General features: G+C 33.9%; 2 protein-coding genes across 2 annotated transcripts in view; one reads left to right on the forward strand and one right to left on the reverse strand.

Moving 5' to 3' along the window:
- Positions 1-12,963, reverse strand: part of LOC148946943 (BBSome complex member BBS2-like) — a 60,137-nt gene extending 47,174 nt beyond the window's left edge. The window contains exon 1 of the mRNA XM_089097209.1: positions 12,892-12,963. Coding sequence (XP_088953335.1) covers positions 12,892-12,963 — 72 coding nt within the window. The remainder of the gene's footprint in view (positions 1-12,891) is intronic.
- A 253-nt stretch (positions 12,964-13,216) lies between these two features.
- The window catches only part of scu (hydroxysteroid 17-beta dehydrogenase 10), a 31,581-nt gene continuing 26,970 nt past the window's right edge, over positions 13,217-17,827 (forward strand). The window contains exon 1 of the mRNA XM_089096754.1: positions 13,217-13,285. Within this exon, the coding sequence (XP_088952880.1) occupies positions 13,277-13,285 (9 nt within the window). The 5' untranslated portion in view covers positions 13,217-13,276. The remainder of the gene's footprint in view (positions 13,286-17,827) is intronic.

Below are 17,827 nucleotides of genomic sequence, written 5' to 3' on the forward strand. Positions count from 1 at the left end.
CACACTTGTCAAGATTCAGGGATAGACCAATATTTAGGAAAGACTGAGAAACTAAGGAAACCATCGCAGAAAGAGCAGACTTAGTACGACTAATCAGCAGAATGTCATCAGCATAGGCAATGTAAGAAATATCAGTAGAACCAAAAAAAAAAGTACCTGAGATCTTTTCCAGAACAGTAGAAATAAAAATTTTGAAAAGGGTTGGTGATAAAACACCTCCCTGCCTAACACCACGAAGCACTTTAATACTTGTTTCTGGAGAAGATTTCAGGCGGAGGTAAGAATTAGAATACCAATTCGTAGAAGGTAAATAACCGAAAAATTAACACCAGAAGAAGCTAAAGAAAAGAAAAGCTGGTTATGAACAACAGAATCAAAAGCCTTTGAAAGATCAAATGTACAGAGATATACGCCTTTACCCTTAGAAGAATTAGAAAGTAGAATAGAAGAAAGGACACGATGAGCATGTTGGCACCCCACACCAGGTCTGAAACCAAGTTGATTTTCACCAAAGAAAGAAATATTTCGAGTTAAATTAGGTAAAAGAATATACTCGAAGACCTTGCTAATATTGCAAGAAACAGAAACTGGACGGTGAGTATAGCAATCTGTTGGCGGTTTACCTCTTTTTAAAATTGAAGTCACGCTGCCACACAAAAAGCTTTCAGGGACGACAGAAGATGCCAAGCACATTTGAAACAAAAGCGCAAGATGTGACACAAGTTCAGCACATTGGGGAGTTAGATGCATTTTAGAGATACCATCAGCATCAATGGATTTTGACTTAAGATGATTTAAAGCATTCAAAACTTCAAAACGCGATATAGGCAAAACAAAGCGCTGACTTAGAAATCTAGGGACAATTTTAACAATCGCTTCACCAAACTTTCTATGAACAGAATAATTCAAAACGGAGAAAATCTTCAAATAATATGCATGCCAAGGGCATGGTGGAACAGCATTACTACTTACATCAGAATCGTCTGTTTTACTTGAATTAATTACTTTCCTCCAATCATTAGGCGAAGATGGAAAATCAAGCCCTCGGTATCGGACACTTTTTAGATATTTCTTAAATTCTAATTTAGTTTTTTGTTTAATAAGAAAAACATTACCAAAGCTAGGCCGACCACAATCTGTCCAAATATTTAGCCAAAATTTAGCTTTATTTTTACAGGCCTTAAGGTTAGTGTCTAGTGACCAAAGAGGCTTTTGAGTATTCTTTCGGATTCGCTTTACTAAGACAGAAATTTTTTCAGCTTCTTTCATAGCAGAGAGGATAGAACGATAATATCGGTCTATTTCATATTTAGCAAAAATAAAATTCTGACTACACTGCAAAAGCTGATAAGGAGCATAAATCATACTTAGAAGTGAAGCCAATGTTATAAGATAAACAGAAAAATTCGCATCATTCCAGTCAGGCTTATAGAACCATTTAGAACGTACACCACGACTCTTAGATATACTCCCAGAACAAGCAACAGACTTTGACAAACAAAAAGACAGCGGAAAGTGATCAAGGTCATTCTCGTCAAAATGAACCGTAACTGGCGAGCAGACAACAGCTGCAGAACAAATAACGTGATCAATGTCTGATTTACTACCTGAATGGTGAATATACGTATAATCATGGGACTTCTGAACAATTTTATAAGCCGGGAGAGAATCAAAAAGCTGATAATTCCTTACCTTATCAGAAACCAGATTGGTATCAAAATCAGAAGCAATAATAAAATGCAACCTGTTATCCGATATCTTTTGAATTAAAGATTTAAGACCATTGCAAGCGCAAGATAAATTCTGAAGTAAACGAATGGAACGATCAATATATGGCAGATATATATAAATTAATACAATATTACCAAGACGCACCGCAAGAAAAGTGTCATCTGATTGGAAAAGCACAGGACTCGCACCAGAAATATTTTTCTTAAAAACACATACTAAGCCGCCAGAAGGGTGGCCACTTGTAGTTTTAGCTGGACGCACAAAAACAACGTGATTACTGCTTCATCTCAGAAAATGTTAATTAAAGTCAGTCAGTAAGTGTTCTTGAAGACGAATAACGTTGTAATTAACATACAGATCATCAATAACAAAGTCCTTGCCTCTCATTCCCATATTCTTAAATGAGACTATACTTATGTCCGGATCCATTTCTGAGAATAGACTTTATCAGTGCTCTTCTTAATCACAGGGCATCGTCGGCTGTAAGAAGGATGAGATCCTCCACAATTGGCACATTTCGGAGATTCCGTACAACGGTCACTGTTCGTAGATAAATGTGGTCCAGCACAACGAGCGCACTTGGGAGTGCTACTAGTACATGTACTTTCCAAGTGCCCAGGGAAACGACACTTGAAGCAACACTTTGGCAATTGCTTGAACTCATAAACACGGAAGTTTTCATACCCAATCTTCACACCGTTTCGCAGAAATGATCCTTTAGTAATCGCGTCTTGCAAATTCAAGCTTAACCGATTTGCTTCTTCCAAACCAACTAGACCCGATTATACCCAACTCGTTCTGTAGCATTTCATGGTCAAAATCAGATAGGACTTCTCGAATAACACCAGCGTGTTTTTTAGATAAAACTTTCACACTGGAACCAGGTAGAGCTTCCTTTGCTGATTTGCAAAAATCTTCAGCTGCAAATTTCTCAATATTCACCGTCCACCGCTTTTTAGTCGCTCGCAATCTGGACACCAGCTGATGACCAGAAATTGAGTCTATTACTGATTTTCGCTTTAGCGGGTCACCATGCTCAAGTGGGGGATTAGAAATCAAAATTGTAGTATGCGTATCACACGCAGCAGGTTGGCTAATTACAGGTATTTGAGGAAAGTTCAGATTGTACGAATCAATCTTGGCAGAAACAATCGAAATCGCTTGCTCAAGGCTGGTAAGCTTGGCTGTGATGTTTTTAAACGCTGTTGAAGAGATAACAGGGACTTCTGTTGGCCTTTTGATGACGAAACAAGGGAGCTGTTTTCCATCGGCATCACATTTCTCCATAAAGTCTATAATATCTTCAAGGTGACTGAGAATTTCATTAGTGCCCCTTCTGACAGGGGAATCATTTTCTTTCATAAAACTCCATAGCTTTGCTTTCTGTGCTTAACAGTTTCCAAATCTTTGAAAAAGTCCACCCCTTTCCGTAAAATAACGGCTTCATCAACACCACTTAAATTTTCAAAAACAAAGTTTAACAGAGGTGAATACAAAAGCTCGGAAACGCTCATCTCGTTATAAATTCACTTCAAAAATAATTTAAACCAATACACGCAAAGTACACGTGATGGTCAGGCGACGAGCGCTGAATAATAGTAAATTAAGTTCATTAAAGATAAACTTGCCACACAGGTTTGTTTATAATCCAGGAGAAAGCTATTTTTTTCGTCTGCATTGATATTATCCTTTGCAATAGGTTTGAATCCAAAACAGGTCTTTTCACCATGAACTCTGAATGAACACTGAGACGTATATCGTATATAGAATACGTTAAAAGTCCTAGACCTTCCGAACGATCTGTTGGTTTATTTGATGCATTTAGACACAGATAAGAATAATGGAAATAACATGGTGTTTGAATTGATGTTCCTCAGCGCAAATGTGTCATCCTGGGAAGTTCATCGCCTTAACACTATGTTAGCGTTACTAGAAACACGTAATGTACTACTGAAAGATACGTCAATATTAAAATTGAACGTAGATGAATATGGAAAGAATCGTGTATACAAATAAAATTATCAAAATAATGTCCTAAATTATAAATTCACTAAAAACACAATAACCTTTGTTTTCGAAATTTTTCCTTCTAAAAAAATAATAATAATAATGAATCAAATGAATCAATATTAATGAAATAGCGTATATCTTACGCAAAAATTAAAAACCATACACTAAGCATTGAGGGAAATACCCTACAACTTAGTGTAATAACCCTACAAAGTCTATGCTAGGCAGTTATCAATAATAGGAATATGTAACTATGGGATAAATTAATCCCATATTTATATATATATATATATATATATATATATATATATATATATATATATATATATATATATATATATATATATATATATATATATATATATATATATATATATATAAGAATTATCTTGTTTTAGTGTATACCCTAATAATTCTACTTATAAGGACGATAATAATCTTAATAAAGGTTTATAATAAAAATAGGTTACCAGCGTATTTATATGTTATCTACTAAATGAATGAATAACTTCCAATCAAAAAAAATATATATCGCTCTTGATAAAAAAAAAATAATATAAAATTAAGTAGTATAGTCATTATTGACTAAGCCTTCAAGGTATGTCACAACCAGTCATAAAGGCATATCGCAAACAGAGTAAAGCTAAGACTTCCATAACCATTCTAACCCTAAGATATAATTCATAAACAAAAATTCTGTTTTACGCTTACAAATCAGTTTTGTTTGGCCAATGCCATAAAACAGTTCAAAAATTAAATTAATATAAATTAATATAATGAAATAGCCCAAGTTAAAAGTTAAAACGTCCAAACCACTTTAAAAAAAAAATAAAATAGTGAAGTAAATGAATTTTGCGAATTTAGGTAAAATTAATAATAAATTAATTCTAGAAACAAACAATAAGATGAGGCTTAAGAATATCATCATAATCCTCGTTGTTCACGCAGCAGCCCAAGATATTGTAAAGCATGGATTAATATTTAAGCATGAAAATTCATGGCTAGCCAGCCATAATGCATGGAAATTTTTATGAAATTGGACCCCAAACCCTTTGAAACCTTGTTTCAACAAGTAACAAGACTAGAGAAAATACGAATGAGCTCAAAGAATCGATATTTCAATTCCTAAGATCAGACAAAGGATTACAAACCAGTAAAATAATGCATAGTAAAGATAACAAAGAGTACCCAATTCCAGTTATCCCAAAGCTAAAATCAAAATTCGTAATAGACGACTATGATAAGAAAATGGCAGAATTTGACATGGCACTAGGAACAAGCACCAAAGAAGACAGAAGGAAAGGGTCAGCGAATAATATTGAGTACTTGTCGAGAGATTGTACTGCAATGAAACCAATCGAAAACCCTAAATTAATGACTACAAGAAAAGAAAAACTCTATGACGGAAATTACGCAATGCTGAACGAACTACCAAGCCTATGGACTTTTCTCAAAGAATTATGGCAGAGTCATGCCAAAAACAATGGCACTGAACAGACATCATCTAAACTAAGAAGGGAAAATAAAAACAGATCCCTAAGAATACAAGATACCAACCCAGAAGAATTAGACAAATCAAGGAGCAAGTTCTCAAATACCCAACAATATTATGAATGTACAATTCCCAGAGAAGGAAATGAAAAAGACATCACGACAACCACACCTACATATGAGACCCCAGCCAAAGAGATACAGTCTTCGATATCGGAAACTACGGCAAACACAGTGTCAGAATTGATCGAACATAGTAGAGAAAAACCTAGAAATTTAACCTTATTAACTTACCTGAAACCTACGACATTTACAAAATGGACATAGTCAACAGGGCCCACATTTACGCATAGCCTACTGATTCTTTTGGCAAAGTCTTTATAAACGCAATAGCAAGAATCCCAGTAACGCATACCGAAATACAAACGATTAAAGTACAAGGGCATAAGCCAGAAGAAAAGAAAAATAATTATAAAAGAGAGGAAGAAGATAATTACGTACATAGCAAATGTTGAACAATAGACGGTAAACTTACATGCGCTAGACTAGCCATGGCCAACGAACCGACAAAAGATAGTATCGAACCATTACCTGATCTAAATAATAAAAACGCCCAGGAAGTGTCAACTCATCAAGCCTTCTTAATATTATACAGACAAAGATTACAAGCCTTATTTGAATTATTTAACACAGAAATACAAAAATTAAAACAAAGTACTACAAGGATTTTCGAATTATTCTTTCGAAGAAGCGTGGTTACGGACGCGAGCCTTACCATGGTATCACTTGATATAATTACCGTGTCACTACCAAATCTAGCAACAGATGTTAGTAAGTCCGAATTCGCATTATTCGCCCTCCCTGCAGGAATTTTGTCAGACGACGTGGTAGGCCCTTCTAACCTAAAAAGTATGTTAGATTAAATAAGAATGCACCTAACATTTTGTTTACATTTACACGTAGAGCCAGAAATATAAAAGTCATTTTTCTACTATACCAAATTAAAAGTTCGCATTATGAAAATAAATGAAAGATTACTTGCGGTTGTAACGATTCCTTTGATAAACCAACAATCCATATATGACTTGTACAAAATTTCGACCTTCCCTGCTAATATAAAAAAAGAAAAATTCATTTATGACTATCACACCTGAAGCAGAGTATTTACTTGTCGATCAAGACAGAAGAAAATATGCCCTAGCTAATCCACAAGACTTAAAAGAGTGCATATCATTCAAAAACCTAGTATGCCAACTCACGTTACCTATTTATAATGTCAAATCTGGATCTTGTATGCTAGATATATTTTTAAAAGACACACAACAGGAAGAAATCCCTAATTCTTGCGAAGCTTTGAAAGGAAGCACTAAATGATAAATATTCATACACCTTAGGTATGATCTTTGGTTATTTCCTGTTTCAAAAGAAACTATTGGAACTTTGTCTTGCTTTAATAATACTAAAAAAATCGATCCAAGTTCAGGATCGAGTTATTTTTACAAGATGTGGGTATAATTATAATGAGACAAGGATGTCGACTTGTAACTAAGGAGACGACAGTTCAAACACCGTTAATAACTACAAGCACAAATATAATAAGTCCTAAAATTACCAATTTTAAGGCAATCAAACTATCGTACACTATCCCCAATATAGGGAGTGAGGAAATGAAAACCTCAGTATGGTCCAAAATAGAAAAGAATAAAGGGACATTACTATTTACAAAAATAAGAGAAGCATTGGATTCCCAGATCCTCCTATTTACTAATGAAGACCAAAGATTAACGTACGTGGAGAATAGATACGGATTATTTTCAACAAATTTCTGGTGGAACATACTACTGACCATATGTTTCGTATTTGCGATTTCCCTGACAATGAGAACCTTGCTAACTTTTAACTATGGAAGAATTTTGAGACTACGAAGGGAAAACCCAATGGAAGAACATGTGGAAACGACTGAAATGCAGAGGTTAAACCCGGAACCCTCTGAAAACGTATAAGCCAAGAAAGACGGAGGATACTAGAAGACAAGTGGGTTTGGAGGTCGTCACTCGCCCGTGCTATTTCTAGTCCCCTCACTATAACTATCGGTTACGTAAAACCATGCGGTTGCGACACTGCAACACGCGTTTCTTAAACAGCAAGGACGTGCGTGAACAATGAAGGCATAAAATATTTAGTAAACTAAGACCTCAAATTTAATGATTTAGTGTAACTTGTGTTTAAATGATTGTTTTAATAAGAGATCTTACTTGAAGTTAAAGGAATTAATCTCTTGTATTGTCGTTTTTCTAAAACAGCTTAGAAGAAATTCCAATTTTTAGATTCCCCAATGGGAATTCTATATATTTGAAACTAATATGATAATAACATCGCTTTGTTAAAATCAATATATGTGTAATAATATCAGTGTATTTGTTTAATATTGTCTTGTAGCGTAACATTAACCATTAAATGTACCCAATCGTATTGCTTATTATGTATTATGACTACTCATTTTAAAGAATGCGTAATTCTGCCTCATTATTTTTATTACAGGAATTAGAATGAACTATTGAAAATCAATCATTACAATACGTAATCCAGCTCAGATACAACATAGTAACATCTATCTTCATCATCCATCAACCAACGAAGAGTACTCACAATAAATTCCAGGCAACAAAGGTAGGACAAAAAATTGCTGTTACCTTTTTGATCATTGTTTTCTCAATCACAAACCATATTTTGTATCAGGTAACACTATCTAATAAATCTCAGTATCCAGTGAATTATTGAACTATATAAGCATAACAATCCTGAGAGCCCCATCAACCAGCATAAGTTGTAAATGCATAAATATCACCCTTGATAATCCCTATGGACCCATATACCATATAACTGCATAGTTATGATATTTGATGAACCCAATCCATTTACATGTCACAGATTCACGCGTTGAATCCCTTTCAACCATTTCTTGGGATCCATCCTATCAAATCTATCAAATGGTCTTAAAGTTCCTATCTCTGTTATCCCGTAAATGTTACGAGATAGTTTCTGAAAAATGGACCTGGAAACCAACCATTGAATCATAGAAACCAAAAGTAACCCCAGTGACTAACCCCTGAGTAACAATATACTCCTCCCACAAGTTAAAGACGATATGTTGAAGGAGACACTAAAATTTGATGTTGACCCATTCCAAATACAAACATTAATCCCCCTGTGATTAATCAAGAAATAACCGCAAAGCCCATAGATCAAGCCATGCATGAACAATTTTATACGAGAAATATAATCTCCAAGTGCACAAAAGAACAATTTTATACGAGAAATACATTCTTTATGTGCTTTAAAATATCCCAAGGATGAAATGCTGAGAAGAAAATCAACCCATCTATTAGCAACATAATTCCAGTGACTAACCCCTTAACGATAAACCACCTTATGAATTATCCAAAGACAGCAGGTGAGAATGAACTCTGACATCGAAATTCCACAATCCTGTACCTGGAAGTATCAATTCCCGTTTGACAAATTAGAGAAAGATTTGTCCAAGATAAACACAGCCATGTTCGAAAAATTTTGTGTAGAAACTGTACTGTCAGTGTTTTAACATTTTTATAGAAGACGAAAGGAGTGATTGACAATAATCAATAACAGAATGAGTGAGTACGACAAGGACACGTAAGGTGGTGAAATAGGTGTGAATTTGCATGTATAACAATTTCGATAACTTATCATTAGTATTATATAAACATACCCAGTGAAAGAGTTTTGATGTTTACCAGTGAACATGGTGAACATAATATGGCATGTTTTAAATGGTTCATACATATATATGTATTGCTAATTGCTTAGATAGAGTTATGTGTAGTATTGTTGTCTTATTCCATTAATTTAGCATAGATAGAAACCATAATTATCCTATAGTTAGCATAAGAAAAAGACTTGTAAATTTAAAATAATATGATCATATTATAAAAAAAAGAAAAAAGTAGCTAGTAGCTAGGCTGTAACCATAGATAATCTTAGTCCAGTAGAGGAACCTTAGAAAAGGATGTATAACAAAATAAGAAAAGTAATACAGAAATTTTTTTTTAAGCACTCCTGATTAAGCTTAAATAAAAGTATAAAGTAATATAATGTCAATTAAAGTTATGTAGGACAAATAGTAAATAAATCGTGAAATATTTCAAAAACCCAAGGGCAAGCAAGTCCTAATGACGGGACGTTATTAAATAATGGGAAGGGTAAAATGTACTGTAAGTAATATATGATATATACTTAAAATATAAAAAAATAAAATAAAATTATTTCCTTCTAAAATACTTCCGATATAAATTAAACTCCCCCTAATTGAGATTAAATCCTGTTTAAAACTCGAGTCTAAATTCCTAATCAACAAAAGAAAAACCGCATTTTATTCTCAGTCAAATATCCCTTTAAAGTACCAAGTTAAAAAAGATGTTTATATTTGCATAAGAGCCTCATAAATTCCAGAGTACTTTGTAATGCTTTGCAGCATTCTACACGTTTTGTTTTACAGACCAACTGATGTGAAATGCAGAAAAAGCTGTGGGTCCAATGATGGTACTAATCAAAGGAGATGGTTTTGAATTTCGCGAAAATACTTGACAAAAAATCACGCATGTTTTATACAAAGTTTCAAGTTATCCTAGGAATGTGAATGTTTAATGATCAAAATAGCGCAAATAAATTATTGGATGGTCAGTTAGCATAATAATTTTAGTTTGTCAGCATAATGATAAAGTAGGGGGCCCTCCAACAGGACTTGGGCCAATTGTTAAATAGCTCTTAGGGCACAGAATCAAGACTCATGTTATATAGTGATGAAAAAGTGTTTTTTACATCATTATTGCATTACCATTCTATGATCCATTATGATATTACCATTCTGACTGTCAGTACGATTGAATTGAAGTTTAGCTTGTACACGTACATTGCTGTATACCCAAATGTAAGTCTTAATAAACCTATTACTTTTCTATTTGTGTTTGTTTTCATTATATGTCTGTATCTCGCATCAGAATAGGCAACTAGTTCAATTGTACTCCACAGGTAGCGCTCCCAAGGAATCTGATCACCATATAACACTAGAGGAACTTAGCCAAGAAATGACTAATAAGTACGGCTACGCATTTGGACAATCGACTCCCCAACCTAAGTTAAATACCCCACAAAATAATTCAAACCTATTACTTTAATCTATTTCATTTTCTCCCATAGGGATTGGCACAGTTATTTTCTACCCCCATTATACACATTCCATTTTCCCCCCATTACATTATTAAAGTTTGGATATTTTAAAGAGTTTGGCCTTTATTTCAATGTTTTAGGATGAACAGAGGCAGGGATGTGTCATATAATTCAGAACTTTAAGTAGATGACAATAGGCAGTAAAGTGGCCACCATTTTCTAGCCAAATTCCAAATGTAAATAATAAAATCATTGCACTTTTTTTGCATTAAATTTCTATTATACAAATCCCCCCAAAAACAACAATGTTGTAAAAACCACCCTGCTTTGAAAAAAAAAACATAACCAAAATTTATGACAGTCAAAAAAGTAATGATATCAATTTTTTTTGCCTCTGTGCCATAGCAAGACTAAAAAAAAAAAATCTTTGACAGTAAAAAGACGTTTAAATATTAAGTTTTTCAACCCTGTTCTAACAGCACAATCCTGAAACATCATTTAGACAGTCAAGAGAAGGTATGATTTTCAGCTTTCCCTCCTTTTTAATACAAAATGAAGATTTTTGCCTCCCAGTTGGCTTTTGTGGTAATACAGACAGATTTTCCTGATAGATATAAATTTAGTTTAATACTTTTAGAAGGTATGCATCACCAGTAAAATCTAACAGAGACCACACAAAGTAACTGAACTTTGTCTCAAACTTGTTTGGAAAAAAAAAATACCGTTTTAACAATCAAAACATAAAATCACAAAGAAAATGAGGACAATGGACAGTCAGTGAAAAAATTGAAAAATTATGCAAATATTTTGGTCAAGACCTCTGCTTGACCATCCTCAGTGCAGAATAAAACTAATAAAAATATAAAAAACCAAACCTTAAAATAAAAACACAAAACTAAAATTGGACAACCCTTTTTCAGTGACAGTAAAAGGGTAACTGAATAAAAAACACAAGTCTAAATGGCATTTCACAATTTCATTTTACATAGAGCACTCTTAAAGGCCAATCGCTTTCCAGTTAGATTATTATTGGAGATTTTATTTGATTGTGCAATATAATTTTGTGAATGTATGTAAAAACTATCAGAATTAATAATTTCATCATAAATAGGACTTAGAAAAGTTTCTCCAGTGTCTCTATTGAGAGCTACCTTTTGGTGAATGTTTTTTTTTTTATTTCAATTGCCTCCCTGAAAACTTGCATGAGACTTTTAATGACATTTTATTTTGCAATGTCTACCCCATAGAAATACTTGAGACCATTACAGAAAAAAGATGAAAAAAGGCAGAAAAGAATGCATCAAATCCACAAACCCTAACAGATGTTGTCCCATTGGTGGATGATAAGAAACTTTTCACTGTTCTACCTTACAATCCAAAATTGAGTGACAAGCTGAAAAGAATCCTTAAAAAACATAAACTTAATGTCACTTTTAAAAATTCAAATACTACACAGAGCTTTTTCAACAACAGCAAAGATAAAACTAGCCCCATTCTGGGTAGTGGTGCTTATATTCCTGGTTCTTGTGGCTGTTTTTATGTTGGTAGAATCTGACAGCAATTCAGGGAGAGGTTATCTGAACATAGGTCCTCAATCAACAAGGTCATGAGGCTATGCCAAAGGCCGGAGATTTTTGATTCTGCCTTGGCTCAACATGTGTATGAGAGTCCATACCATTTCATTTTATTTGACAAAACCTCTATTGTTGCCCCTGTTAAAGGTCTCATGCAAGTTTTCAGGAAGGCAGTTGAAATAAAAAAGCAAATTCACCAAAAGGTAGCTTTCAAAAGAGACACTGGAGAAACTTTTGTAAGTCCCATTTAAGATGGAATTATTAATTCTGATTGTTTTTACATATATCCACAAAATTATATTGTGCAATCAATTAAAATCTCTGATAATAATCTAACTGGAAAGCAATTGGCCTTTAAAAGAGCTCTACATAAAATGAAATTGTGAAATGCCATTTAGACTTGTGTTTTTATTCAGTAACCCTTTCACTGTTGTTGAGAAAGGGTTGTCCAATTTTAGTTTTGTGTTTTTATTTTAAGGTTTGGTTTTTTATATTTTTATTAGTTTTATTATGCACTGAGGATGGTCAATCAGAGATCTTGACCAAAATATTTGCATAATTTTTCAATTTTTCACTGGCTTTTTATTGTCTTTGTTTTCTTCATGATTTTATGTTTTATCATAAAATCCAGTGTCATAAAAGCCAATGTGGTCTCTGAAATTATTTTTAACAATTAAAACTTATTTTTAACTCAACTATTAAAAACCAATTTACCCTGTCACAATTTTAGTTTTTAAGGTAATGAATCGATCACAATTAGGCTAGGCCTAAAATTTAGGTTAGGCCCTAGATTGTGCAGCATTAGTATACTTTTAGTCTAGGTTCTCCAAAAGTCCCTATTTTTTCACTAAACTCAAATTATAATGTAATTTAGATCTACATTCTTATCATCAAGTTTTCTTGACAAGATACATAGGAACTTTTCGTCACTGCTAATCAAGGCAGAAATCATATTTTTCTATTTTAAAATCAATTGCTAGAATGCAAATTGATTGATTTCCAAAAACCACAGCGAAGACGAGTGAGATCGGCCATCACTTCAAACTGATAACTTGTAAAAGTTCTATACATAAATTAATTATTACCTTAATTCGCACTTCGAAGTAAAATAAAATTTTCAAATGATTTTGATGAATTAAAAAAAAAAAAAAATTCTACAATAGGTATTTACTCTTTAGCTTTTTTTTTAACTGATAGACTGAATAGCCTGGCTTACGGAATTGAGATTAAATGAAGTTTCAGCAAAACATTTAAAGTGCAACAAAATGTTGAAGGTTAGCCTATAGGAAAATTTTACTAATGAGATGGAACATCATCTGTCATGGGTGTAGCCAGCATATTGTCAAGGGGGGGGGGCGCAGGCGATAATGTGATGGAGTTTTATCAACTGCTTTTTCAGCCATATCTAATGTAAATTTGTAGGTCTAGGGGGGGGGGCAGCTGCCCCCCCTCCCAACGCCCATGTCATTTTACCTAAATAATTTTTTGGGCCAAACCAGCTGTCTATTTTTTTTATATATAAAAAATAGGCCAATATTTTTTTGCAACAAAAAATTGTATCAGAAAAACTAACCTAGGCCTATTTGGTTGCCTAATAGCCTAGTTTAGATTCTGCAACTGTTTGAGGAAATAAAAAAAAAAAATCTGAAAGATACTTTAACACTATCATAAGCACTGGTATAGGTTTAGTGGTTTGTTTCCCCTGAAGGAAGCACTGTAAAATCCTGAAAACTAGCCCAGACCTTTTGTAAATTCTAAAAGTTAATAAGCTGCATTTTGGCATACTCAAAAGAAAAAATGGTAAAGTTCTACGAAATCATATTATTGAGTTAGGAATAAAGTGAATAGGCCTACACCATTCAATGCTTTTTTTATGCTGATTACGATTATAATAATCGTTTCTATTGGAAATGAATTTCAGCCCCCCCCTTTATATGCCCATTCAGGGTTAGATTAGGTTAGGTTGGGTTAGGTATATATAGGGGGGGGGCTGAAATTCATTTCCAATACAAATGATTATTATATTTGTAATCAGCATAAGAAAAGGCATTGAATGGTGTATTCACTTTATTCCTAACTCAATAATATGATTTCTTAGAACTTTACTGAAAAAACTTGGAAACAACTTAAAAGAGAACAATATTAGATTTCATTTTAGACTCCCATATATTGAAATACATAGGCATTATATAGACAGAAAAATGCATAGAAAATACATTATTTGGTTGGCCCTTATAGCCTATATTTGCACATTATGAGAAGTGGGGGTGAAAGGATTTTTATAATTATATAGGGTGAGACTCCCAGTACTACAACAGTGCCTAATCTCAGGCATACATCTTGATTTAAGTGGATATTTGCTAAACTCAGACAACAAGCTCCTCATCTTGAATGTGATGTAGCCTATATGGATTTATATAGTTAGGATTGACTGACTGTCAGGATCAAACTAGATTGGCTGTCTACAATCATGGAAAACTTATGGTTTTTGACATTTAAATTTGGTAAATATTGAGCAGTCCACACTTGTGACCTATGAATGAAGTGAATATACCACTTGATGCCTTTTTTATGCTCTTTATGAATATAATAATCTCTTTTGGTACAAATTCAGTTTTAACCTAACCTAATCTTTCTAACCTTACCCATGATTAGACTCAAGGGTAAAATTCTAGTTTAACAACTTTTTGCTATCTTGGAAAGGGTTTAAGTTAAGAAAATGAAACTTTCCATGTTAACCCCCTTCTAATTTCTAAGTCTTAGAAATTTGCCTACTTCACAGGTCATTTTGACAAAACAATATTTTACCTTAATTTTCAGTTATCAGTTTCTTTTTCTTGGGTTTTAGTTCTGAAAATACAATTCCTGTTGTTTGAGTATAATTTTAAGCCATATCAATGATTTTTTTTTCTAAATTTAGAAGTGCATTTGTAGATTCTTGAAACCTCACAAATTGGGATCGAGTAAAGTTGTGAAGTTTAAAACAATTTTCTTGTATTTCATTTGAGCAATGATCTGTTTTGCACAATTTCATTTTCATAACACTGAAATTTTTAAAGGTCATCAAAGGTCACTGCCCTCTAGAGAGAGAAGGAGTGGAGCTATGTGCTTCAAAATATATCTTCCCAGGACATGCTTTAGTCTGTAAACCCATTCCTGAAAGTTTCACTTTCCTAACCCAACCCCTTTCCAAGATAGCTAAAAGTTGCTAAACTAGAATTTTACCAACTCAAGTTTTACATGTGTGTCCATGGCTAGGCTCCACTGTTGTCAATCAGTATATTTGTAATAGTGAGTGTTGTACAAGGTTAATTATTCAAACTAATCTTGTACGTTATTTATTCAGAAGATTTTGACAAATCTAATAGTAGAACAATCTGCTGTCTAGATGGTATAGTAGACATTTTACAGGGATTTAACTGTTGAAGTAGTGATGAGCTGTCCCAAGTACTTGGTATCATACCCTAATAAAACATTTTAGGATTTTAAAGTTCTATTCATTTTAGAAAGAGAAAAGTTCTTATCAACAATTTTTTTGTTTTGAATTGGCCTAACTGTGCACTAGTACCTTTAAAGATGCTTAGGCTATATCATTCCTAAAAGTGTATAACTCTGCTTTTCCCCTCTTTTCTTATTGTCAAATATACATCCTGAATTGTATATACACAAATAATTTTAGTCAGTATGTACAATATCCCATAACTGACACAGGAACAAGGTGAGCATACTATGAAATTCCTATTTGCATGCTCTTTCCAAATATACTAATCAATTCACTTGTAAATGCACCCACCTCCCCACCTGATTGTCCCATATATTGCCCTAAGAATGTATTTCTTAATTGCATCATTACATTCATACTGTAAGATTGACTGTCACAACATTGACTTAGGCATGGAGATAAAACTTCACCTCAGGACACCAAGGTAACTCTCTACATGATTTCAGAGATAACTACAGGATTTGTCACTACTGTCCATGTAGTACTGTATGCATGAGTTTTTCATCCCATTGTGAATGGTCTTGTATTTGATATGCCAAAAATATTTTGAACAAACTAAGCCTCTGCTGATGACTCAAATTTATTGGAATGAGTAGGCTTGATAATTCAATATGCAGTTCTTGTAGACTCCAGTTACAATCAGCAGGGTAAATGTTGTGATATGCCTGAAGGTATTAAACCCAAATATACCTGTAGGACGTGATGGTATATACTCAAGGCTTCTAAAAGAACTATATATTGAATTATCAAGCCTAGTCACTTAACTATTTCAGAAATTCCTTGATGAAAAGTGTTTCCAGAAGGACTGACATACAGCTCTTAAAGCCTAAACCCTGTATACAAGGGGGGTAGCAAACAGCATGCAAGCAATTACCAACCAATCAGTATAACTTCTATAATCAGCAAGCTACTAGAAGGGATAGTTAATAATGAAATTCTAAAGCAAATGAAAAGTAATAAACTATTCTTATCATACCAACATGGTTTTGGCCTGGTTGGTATGTTGAAACAAACCTGATGGATTTCTATGATTATGTCACTGGCCTTCTAGATCAAAGGTTACCAGTCAACATCATGCTACTGAATTTGGCAAAGTCAGACTCCAAATTAAGCTCCAAGCTGTTGGGCTGGATTGAGATTTAATTGAGTGAGTGATGCAGTTTTTAATAGAGAGGAAACAGACTGTAAAAGTATTCAGTAAATATGGAAAGATGTTCTTCTCTGGAGTGGCTGCAGTGGTGTAGCTGTTTCAAGACTTCATTGCACCAGGGTTTAAGCTAGTTTGACTACTAAGAATTGTCTTTATGGCTAACTGCAACTTTATGAGGGATACTATTACTACTAACAACTCACTGCAGCACCAAGCTGCCTGAGGCCAATAATCTAGCTAATCTTCCTTCATTTCTTGTTGTGCCTATGCTTCAGAACCATATTCAACCACTGTCATCACCATAGCTTCCAATATTCTAATCTTGGTTCACAGACTAATCTTTTGATTCTTCCAAACTCTGAAAAACACCCTGGGCCTTTGCTATTCTACTTTTAACATCTTCACTACACTCACCATCTTTACTAATAATGCTACCAAGGTAAGTGAAGCAGTCCACTTAATTGATCTCTTTGTTAGCCAATGTTGCCTTTTCATCTTCACTTACTCCTAGCCTTAGTGACTTAGTCTTCTTAATATTAATTTTCAAACCTCTTCTAGCACCCTGAACTTGGAAAATGTCTAAAAATTCATTCATTTTGATCACAATTTTATCTAGGATGCTTAAATCATGAACAGATCTAAATCTAATCTTAGATCTAAATCTAAGAAAGTTTTTCTTCCCCATTTGATTCTGTGTTCTCCCATTGCATAGGGATAGAACACAACCTTGCTTAACTCCTGATCATTGGCAGCACAATAGCGCTGCCTAAGTAAAGAACAATGTTGGCACAATGTATTATTTATTTTTGATTTTCCAGACCAGGGCACTTCGTATTGAAGGAGTTGTCATAGAAACTTCGAAAAGGGCTCATTCGATTGGAAATTGGAGTGGCTAGTGCCCTTTTTAATAGTTGAAAGTGATTGGAGGGCAAACAGCCCCCCTCTCACGCCCATCGTTCCCCCAAACACATCCAATCAAAATGCTGAGATAGCCATTTTATTCAGCATAGTAGATTTCCAGGTATAAAATATGTTTTTGAGGAGGACAACCCCCCACAACCCTCAGGGCAAGGGTTTTAAGATGCCCTGGGGGCATACAAGTACAGTGTATTATTTATCAATTTTTTCCTTTAGAGCAGGGCACTTATGCCTTCCCAAGGCCAG

Source organism: Artemia sp. Qi Xiang Cuo, chromosome 11 (assembly GCF_049724085.1).
Source record: "Artemia sp. Qi Xiang Cuo chromosome 11, ASM4972408v1, whole genome shotgun sequence".
Classification (NCBI taxonomy): domain Eukaryota; kingdom Metazoa; phylum Arthropoda; class Branchiopoda; order Anostraca; family Artemiidae; genus Artemia; species Artemia sp. Qi Xiang Cuo.